The sequence below is a fragment of the Pygocentrus nattereri genome, chromosome 15 (assembly GCF_015220715.1).
Source record: "Pygocentrus nattereri isolate fPygNat1 chromosome 15, fPygNat1.pri, whole genome shotgun sequence".
Classification (NCBI taxonomy): domain Eukaryota; kingdom Metazoa; phylum Chordata; class Actinopteri; order Characiformes; family Serrasalmidae; genus Pygocentrus; species Pygocentrus nattereri.
Window position 1 is genome coordinate 7,933,219 of NC_051225.1, and position 9,264 is coordinate 7,942,482.

The following is a 9,264-nucleotide window of genomic DNA, read 5'->3' on the forward strand; positions in this document are numbered from 1 at the left end:
AGTGCAGCAACTCACAAAAACTGTCAAATGTGCTAGATGCTCTCACTCCGGTTCAGAGCAGTGTTCAATGTACTTACGTCAAAAATCATAAACTGGTGATTACAGCTCAGAGAAAACGGTTCTGGGTGAAGATGAAAACTTGCCGGATTGTGAAATGCTCATACCAGCCTAGATCTGCTGAACGTTTGAGACAAGACAAACATTACAATACAGCATTCCCCAATTCAGCTTAATGTTCCCCTTCCATGTGTAATGTAATTAAGCATTTCTACAAAATGGCATTTTAAAAAGACAAACTGCAATATTGTCTACATTTCAGGTTTATTGATAAGCCTTTAACAAAGGCCATTTCTGAAAAGCATAACAATAAAAGTGGGGAGGGTAAGAAAGAAAAAAATAAAAGTTTGGTCTCTAAAAAAGGTTTTAAGCAGGCAAAAACTAAAACAACATTTTTGCACTAGTACAAATGTAAAGAACAAAATCATCAAAAGCTGGAGGAAGCAGATCTGGGACGGCATCACTGGAGGATTATGCGTTTCTGTCGATCCTCACGTCGATCTCTCTGCCGTTCAGCCGATATCCGTTCATAGTGCGGCAAGCCCGCTCTGCTGTTTCAGGACTGTCGAAGCGAACCACACCGCAGCCCTTGGACTTGCCATTCTCCATCTTGATGTCAGCATACTGCACAATACCTGCGTATTCATACAAATCATTAACCCACTGAGAAAATGTTTCACAAGATGGATGTTTAAGGGTGAGAAACAATGACCACTCAAGCGGCAGTGTCAGCAAATCAAACATGACTCTTGGTCTCACCACATGAATTGAAGGCATCCTTCAGCATCTTCCAAGTAAAATCAAAGGGCAGCTGCAAGACAAAAACATTTTACAGAGGTCAGTGTTCAGCCTTTTAATAGGCAGCATATGTATTTGGTCTTGTTCAGCCTGTAATGACATACGTTTCTGACAAAGATCTGACAGCCTTTTCTGGCATTTGCTCCGGATCCTGGCCCTCCTAGTCCTGCCGAACCGAAGCTGCCGAAGTTACCACGATCCATATCTGCACCTCTGTCAAACTGGCCTCCCACACCACCAGAACTCATGCGGTCCAGACTGGAGCCCATGCGGTCCATGCCTGGGGCAGGGAAGCGGTCAAGCCCACCAGAGCCCATGCGGTCAAAATTGGAGCCCATGCGGTCAAGGCTGGCGTTCATTCTGTCCATCCCCATGGGGGAGGAGAAATCCATGCCTGAACTCATGCGATCAAGGCTGGAGGGACCCAGCCGGTCAAAGCCAGCAGGACCCAGGCGGTCCATGCTGGAGCTCATACGGTCCAGGCCAGATCCTAGCCTGTCCATATTGGGCCCCAGCCGGTCCAAGCCCGAGCCCATACGGTCAAAGCCAGAACCCAGCCTGTCCAGATCAGAGACTCTGTCCATCCGGTCCATCCCCATGCGGTCCAGGCCAGCCATGCGATCCATGGTGGCACCAAGCCTGTCCATACTAGAGCTCATACGATCCATACCCAAACTGCTACCTGTAAGAGGGCAGACAGATCTATGAATACTGAACTTTCCCAGGAACCTTGTAATTAATAAAACACCAAGTGCCATAAAACCTGAAACTGACCCATTCCTCTGTCAAAGGAGTCTCCAAAGTTGTTACGGGACATGCCCATCTCATTACGACCACCAAATTCTCTGTCAAAAGCAGCGCCAATTCCACGATCCATATCTGCAAGAAAACATTCATTAAGTGGGAGAGCTATACAAGAATGATCATGGGCAAGCTTTACAGCCCAAACGAAATCACTCACCATTCATACGTGTCATTCCTGAAGGCCCAAACCGATCCATGTTGTTCATTCCACCTCCAAAATTATCCATTCCTTAAAACAGTAGAACAGGCCAACATTAAAATTCTCTATACAGAACTTAATTTAGCTGCAGAGATCACAGAAATAAGTGACTTTTTTAATCCCACCTCCACATTTAACCACATACACACTAGCGAACACGAACACACACACGGGGGCAGTGAGCAGACTTGCCCGGAACGGTGGGCAGCCCTATCCACGGTGCCCGGATAGGTTGTGTGTCTTGCTCAAGGACACCTCAGTCATGGACTGTCGATGCTGGGGATTGAACCAGCAACCTTCCGGTCACAGGGCCAGTTCCCTAACCTCCAGCCCACGACTGCCCCAAAATAGAACAGCAAAAGTGGAAGAAGCACTGCTGACAAAGTTTACTACAGCATCTTAGTAAGACATGCAATCACAACAGATACCAGGACATCAAGTGAATTTTACAAAGCTAGGAAATGGGCATGTCTGGTTCCAAGGCAAAGGCCAGACAAACAAACTTTGACCAAACAGAGGTCCTTATTCAGACATCCTTTGTGAACATGCAGGGCAAGGTCTTATGAGGTAAAATACATGACATGAAATGAACAATGGCTGATGCAACGTCCCAGGAACATACCTCCCATTCTACTCATGCCACCAAATCCCATTCCATCCATTCCTATGGAAAAAATGAATGACGAGGATGCTTATGAAGGAATATGGGAAATGCCACACAAGATCATTAAAACGTGAAAAAAAAAAACCATTACCTCCAGGCCCCATATTGCCCATCCCACCTCCACCACCACCACCACCACCACCTCTGTTAAGCTGTGCAGCATCAATGGGCTGCCCACCAGGTCCTAGTCCCAGACCTATTCCACTCAGACCACCTGCAAGTGATTAAGGTGAAAAAGGAAGGGGGTTTAATGTGACAAATAGTGAGGTCTATGACTACCCCCCCATATCCACTTTGACATTTTCAAAATAAATATTCTACATTCATAACATTTGTGTCACTCACGAGGTAATGCAGGTGGTCTCTCGGGTGGTGCAAAGTCACCCTTTGGCAAGGACTTCTCATCCTGGAACGACACAATACAAAACAAAATACTGCTCATATATGTTTAAACTGTATTTTAAAAACTAAAAAAAAAAAAATTTACAAAAAAGGTCTACAAAAACATTTAATGGTCTCACCAGCTTAACGTGCATTGTTCGATTGAACAGGAGCTGTCCATTGAACATAGCTAACAAGCAAGTTAAGGAGAACAGAGTGCTGTGTGTTCAGAACACATTCATTCCAATATTTACTGACACACTGATCAGGCTTTTATTTGCACTGCGAAGGATACAGACTGCTTGAACTGCTTCAATGGGCATCTCAAAGGTGACCGTCCCCATACCCCTGCTCTTGCCATCCTTGTCCTCAAGGATATCAGCACGGACAACCACCCCAGCCATGCCAAACACCTCTTTCAGCTTTTTCCAGCCCACTTTATAATCAAGCTGTGAAAGGGGAGATATACATTTTGGAAATGAACACAACAAAATACACACAAGTTTATCCAATATTAACTCTGTGCCTTAAGTACTTACATTTGCTACAAAGACAGTGCTTCCAATCTTGCCAGCCTGGAGGCCGTGGAGGATTTCAGTGGGAATATTTGGATTGTTCATGAGACTTGGAGGGATGTTCACCATAGGGGGACCACCAGGCCCAGGTCCCATACCCATCCCACCACCCATGCCACCAGGAGGTCCTCCACCACCGCCGCCGCCACCACCTTGAGCCCTGTGGGCTTCGCGCTGGGCAATCACTCCATCTGGGTCCTAAAATAAGAGTAAGACTCAGTGATTAGTCATCAAAATCATTCACACTTAAACCGTGTGTCTTGTCACAATGTGAAAAGTAATTTTCACCAAATGTTCTATTGGCAACACACTGGCAAAATGCTTCATACTAGAGAACTGTTCATAGGAAGTGACAGGAACCAGACTTCGGAAGTGCCACCTGATATTGGACAGTTTTAAAATAGTTCTGGAGAATTCAAGCTCTTTCAAGCTTAAAATGAATTTTTCTTAAAAACATTCATGGCACAGTGGTACATGCAGGGCTTTGTAAGGCAAAAACGAGAAAAAAAAAAAAAAAAAACACATTATTAACACTACATATGAAAACTGCTTTGCTAGTGTTGAATAGTAAATAAAAAAGCTATATTCGTGTTTCAGATATCACAGCCCCTGGTCCCCGTCAACACTGCTGTATAGCTAATCCAAGTAGGAACTTATTACCAAAACCCATTCACATAAAATCCATTTTGAATTACTTTACATCTCAACCACTGAAATCACACAAAAAGCTGTTTTAGGAGTGGTTCTAGTCACTCCCACTGACCTCTTTCACTTTCAGTGGACGGCCGTTCATTACATGTTTGTTGACCTTCTCCACAGCCTTTTTCATTAGTTCTTCGGTTCGGAACTCAACCACCCTGTGAAGTTAATGGGGAATGTAAGGCATTCGGACAGCAGATGTAAAGCAGAGAAAAGGTCAGCAGACGAGAATACAGATTAAATACTTACGCACAACCCTGGGTTCACATGAAGCATCATTCAGGGCAACCGGAGCAAAAACAGATGAAGGGAACAATTAGACAACGGTCATGGAAAGTTATTTGTGGTAAAGCAGTTCGTTATACACAGGGTTTTACTTAAATCAACTAAACATTTCTTCGTGGTGTTCATTCAGTTACATAACTTGATTAAGTTCACATTCAGTCGTCTACTAGGACTCTCCATTTAAACAATCAACACAAGCACCAAAACTTACAATTAAACGTTATATGATCAAGGCAAGAATGTTCCTCCACTGTAATTACTCCACTAGAGCAGGTTCAAAGAATCGGTCATTTATTGAAGCCATGTTAACCATGATTAGCTTACTGAACACCATTCACTACTGTCAGTCCCTGATGAGACTCAAGGCAGCGCAGAACGCCACCCTTCGGGACTGAATGCACAAGAACCAGAATTACCATGGAGCTGTGAACCATCCCTGTGGCCCCACTCTGAACCACAGTCAGCATCCACATTCAGCCAAGACAACCACGACGACATTTTCAACTCTCAAAACCAAAGTCTGAACATCCCATATTGAAAGAAGTAATAAGAAAACTCAAGCGGACAAAGGGAGGTTCGCTCTTGCACTTACCCTTGATTTGCCTTCCGCGTCCATTAAGTGTTCCACGTACGTTACCTCACCCACTACAAATCAGATTCCAGACGACACACACCAAGGGAGAGAAGCCGAGAAAACAATGGGGGTTTAGAGCAGACACACAACCGGGCGGTGACGGTGAGCTCGGCCTGCTAGTCCAGAGCCTCCCCCAGCACCACAATTCTGGTACAGGTCTACGAAAAGCAAGCTGCCATCTTAAAATCGACTTCTTAAGCTGTCCTTGCTTAAAAAAAACTCAACGCCCTTAATGACCGAAAGATTTACAACCTCACGATCCATCCTTAAGAATTCACGATCCAACCTTAAGAGTTACGGGTCTTTTGAACCCTTTTCCCCTCGTTAATTCAGGATAACCAAAATTACGAGTTTTTAGAATCAAAACTTGAGTATTAAGCTGCCTGCGCAACCAGTCAACAAGAACCAAGTGTGTTCGATGTTTTAGCAGACAGACTGCTCAATGTTGCAGCACCTGCAAACTCAACCACAATGGCACCACCTGAGCTTGACTTGCAAAATTAGCATTTTTCTATTGAAAGCTTCACCTGAGCAAGCTTCGAAAATGGATCCTCTAGCTAAAAACCCCCAGTAAGGAAGAGGCCTTTGAGCTGCTGTGAATCTTCACAGACTGTTAGCACATACAAGGTAGCCACCCAAAGATCCTACTTTTAGATAAACTTGGTAACCACATTTGGTATATCCAGCAAGAACGACCTTACAAAATCAATGGACTGTCCATTTCTCAGATAAACACAAGGACAAACTTAAGAAGCTGCTTTGCTCTGTAGACCTGTACCCCAACAAAGCTAACACGCTTCCAGGCAAGGGTACAACATGAAGATCTGCTGTGAAAACATTCACTCTGGCACACCTAAAAAAGAGAATGCAATTTAATTCTACAGGCAGCAATTACCAAAATGACACGACAGAAATTCCTCATGCTTGCACACCATAGGCCGTGAAAGATTCTCTTGGATGTATATGTGCAATAGCCTACAAGTCTATTCTGCAACAGAACTTGCTCTGGGGATACTGACTCCCCAACCAAATACTCCTAAGACATAAATGTGGTTTTACAGCTTATTCTGAAAACAAGTGTTTCACCAAAGGCTGGCTATGTACCATTCTCTGACATTAAAAAGGTAAAGCCTAGCCAGCCAGAACAAGGCTGAATTTTGAGTACATTTTGTTGTTACCGTCCTACATCCCAAAGAGCACCTGTAAAACAGGACTCCAGATTCACTTGGAAGAGTCAAGTTGTTATGAAACCTCAGCACTCAGAGAAAACTCTAAGCCTAGTACATCACTTACAGTGCCATTATTTCCAGTCTTAATGGTGCACCGTACTGCACAGACATGCAGAATGGAATTTAAGGCACTACACAACTGCAACACAACCGCTTTTCAAATTGAAAGCAGTACCGTCCAACAGGGATTTTTATCTCCTTGTCTACAATGCTCGCTCTCAACAATGGTGTTTAGCCCGTCTCTGGTATCAAATTCTTTTCCACAGTCTACAGTGATAAACAGGGCCTAATTCCACACCCTCCAAACAAGAAGAGGCACAGTACTCTACTGTGAACAGCTGAGCCTTACCTTTGTCTTTCATGAGGTCTTTCAGTGCCTGCCATTTGACATCATAGGGAATGTTGCTCACAAAAACACGGTATCTCTTGGAGGGGTTTCCATAGGGCTCAAATCTGCCGCCTCCGCGTTTTGTTGTCCGCTCCTTCCTGGACTCGTGGCCGGCCTTCCCGTTAACTGCGTTTCTACAAAAGGAAAAGCAAGATGTCCTCTTTAAGCTACAAAAGCCATGTCTTGCGCTCAGACTACTCTAATTCACGCGGATGACGATACCTGGCTGAACCCACGGGAGAAACACAAACAGGGGCCAAGATGAAAAGAGAAAGGCCTTAAAGTGAATAAATATATTTTAAACTGTACAAGTGGAGCAACAAACTGTCAGACTACAGACGCTGAACAGCAAGAGCTCTAGCAGCCATGAGGCTAAATGTGAGCACATTTATACTACTGAACAAACCATACTCGTTTCTCATCAGCAGATTCCTGGCCTCCCCATAATGAAGGCCCTGCCCGGTGTCCAACCACAGACAACTGCCCCAGTGCCTTTTACAAATGGAAACAGGAGTTGAGTTTCTACGTTCATCCAGAAAGAGAGAATCAAGACACCAGTCCTGCCGCCGAGATTAACTTGTTGGAAGTCTGGACGTGTAACTTCTGCAGTAAAGGGAATCGATCCATTAAAATATGAGTTCTATGTGCAACAATTTCGTGCTCAAGTTTAAGCGACACTTACTCGCCCCACAACGGTGAAATTTCACCTCCACATTTAACCCACCCGTGGCCCGTGAAGTGACCACCACATACACACTAGTGAACAGTGAGCACGCTTGCCCGGAGCGGTACCCACGGCGCCCGGGGAGCAGTTGGTGGGTAAACCGACCAGAGAGCGCAGACGGAGAATCAGCCGCGCCGTTATGCTAAGCTAGTTTAGCGTTAGCCGACTAGCTTCCCGCACGCAGCTAACAAAAGACGGTAAACGGATACAGTTACATGACACACTTCATTAAAATATTAGTTATAAACCAATGTTATCTGTCAGCACGTCGTTTTTTATGTAAGCAGCTTAAATTATAACGTAAACAAGCGGACGGGGACAAAGTGGGTCCACGGTTTTCTTTGTTAGCAAACGCTCAAACCAGCTACACCAGACGAGGCTTAGCTAAGATGGCTTCCTGTTCGAATTTACCGTTCCACCTTAAACGGTGCAACAGTTTAACTCTGGTGTCTGAGGCCGGAGTCTATCCGCTACACCATTTAAGGTGGACCGGTAAATTACAAGAAACCGGTGAATAGGAAGCTAACCTCAGCGTCGCCCGAACTGGTAGGTTAGCTAACCTAGTTAGTCTTACCTCGGCCTCGTCGTGAAGACCAGCGCAGGCTGGAAGTTATCGCTTGGCACTAGTCTAGCAAACGCGACTAAGACTCGGCATCAGTTAACACAGCGTCTAGAACCGAATCTGCAGAAATGTTTACTTAAGGCTGCCAACAAGAACCATTTTGTTTCTGAAAAGGAACGGCAGCGATGTTCGTTCACTTACCCTGGGCCTGCCTTCTCTGGTGCAGCTTCAGTCGACATTTTCAACTCTTCTTTAGCCCGACAGAAAATTTAACGTCTAAAAAGCAGCTCTCTGTGATGTGGCGTATGAGCTCCGACGACTTCCTTCCACAGTTTCGCAGGTTCTTCGTTGCGAGGTGGCTGAAATGGCGGCAGAAGGACAACGAAATGGATATTTGTGGACACCTGCACACCCGTTTTCAGGAAAGCTCCACCCCCTGCTCTGCGATTGGCTTACAGCGCTGCGGTTTTCGCAGCTATTGGTTAATCGTTTATGCTGACTTTTCAACTGTCCAATCGGCGGGTTGCCAACGACGAGGGTCCGTCGGAATATGGGTGGGTAAACAAATATCGCATTGAAGATTGGATCACATGGCTCCCGTCTGGATTTTGGACTCGAATTCATGGATCTGATGTTCCTATTCTGGTTTTTGAGAGTTTGGATGTCTATTTAACAGAGCTTTGAAAAGTAGAATCTCACACACACAAAACCACGGAGACACAATGTGAAAATAATCTAAACATAGCCACAATGTGTAGCCCGTTTTTGATAGCTCAGTCATTTTTACAGTGTGCGTAAGACTTTGATCCTTTAATTGGGCTTTTAAAACATGTATTTATGCACAATCTATGCGTTGTATGATGGGCAATACCAGTAAATCAATGCATCAGTTAAGTAATTCAGTGATATTATTTTTAAGAAGTGAACATGTTCACCTGACATCACTGAATGTAGGTGGAGTTACTTGGATTGTGAGAAGAAAATGCAACTAACTTCTAAGACTGAACTTTGGAGGTGTGGAAAAATATTCCTGCAGATTTCTTTGAAAAACTGAAAGCAAGTCTCCTGAAAATAATGCTGTAATGAAGACAAAGGGCTGACTCACCAAATACTTAAAATTTAGATCTATTTAGTTGCTGTGTTATTTTCAGTTCAAGTGTTTGTCCTGCTCTCCTGAGGTACCTGAGATAACCACTTGATCATTTCTATTAATTGAGGTTGCACCTAAGCAAAATGCTAATGAAATTTGACTACTGCAGAGAGGG

The 9,264-nt window shown here is 44.5% G+C and overlaps 1 protein-coding gene across 3 annotated transcripts; it reads right to left on the reverse strand.

Moving 5' to 3' along the window:
• Window positions 1-302: 302 nt before the first annotated feature.
• Window positions 303-8,405, reverse strand: hnrnpm (heterogeneous nuclear ribonucleoprotein M). 3 transcript variants are annotated; one of them, XM_017701336.2, is made up of 16 exons: window positions 8,201-8,405; window positions 6,675-6,847; window positions 5,055-5,107; window positions 4,427-4,434; window positions 4,242-4,335; window positions 3,443-3,676; window positions 3,199-3,352; window positions 3,044-3,093; window positions 2,868-2,928; window positions 2,614-2,736; window positions 2,481-2,522; window positions 1,817-1,888; window positions 1,630-1,734; window positions 960-1,537; window positions 817-868; window positions 303-692 (listed from the first exon to the last, which is right to left on the reverse strand). In XM_017701336.2, exons 1-16 carry the CDS (start codon window positions 8,236-8,238, stop codon window positions 529-531), a joined length of 2,001 nt encoding a protein of 666 aa, XP_017556825.2. In that variant the 5' UTR covers window positions 8,239-8,405; the 3' UTR covers window positions 303-528. The 3 variants fall into 3 exon arrangements, with proteins under 3 accessions (XP_017556825.2, XP_037401314.1, XP_017556827.2); XM_037545417.1 differs by lacking the exon at window positions 2,481-2,522; XM_017701338.2 differs by lacking the exons at window positions 5,055-5,107; window positions 8,201-8,405 and having other exon boundaries at window positions 6,675-6,809.
• Between the last annotated feature and the right edge of the window lie 859 nt (window positions 8,406-9,264).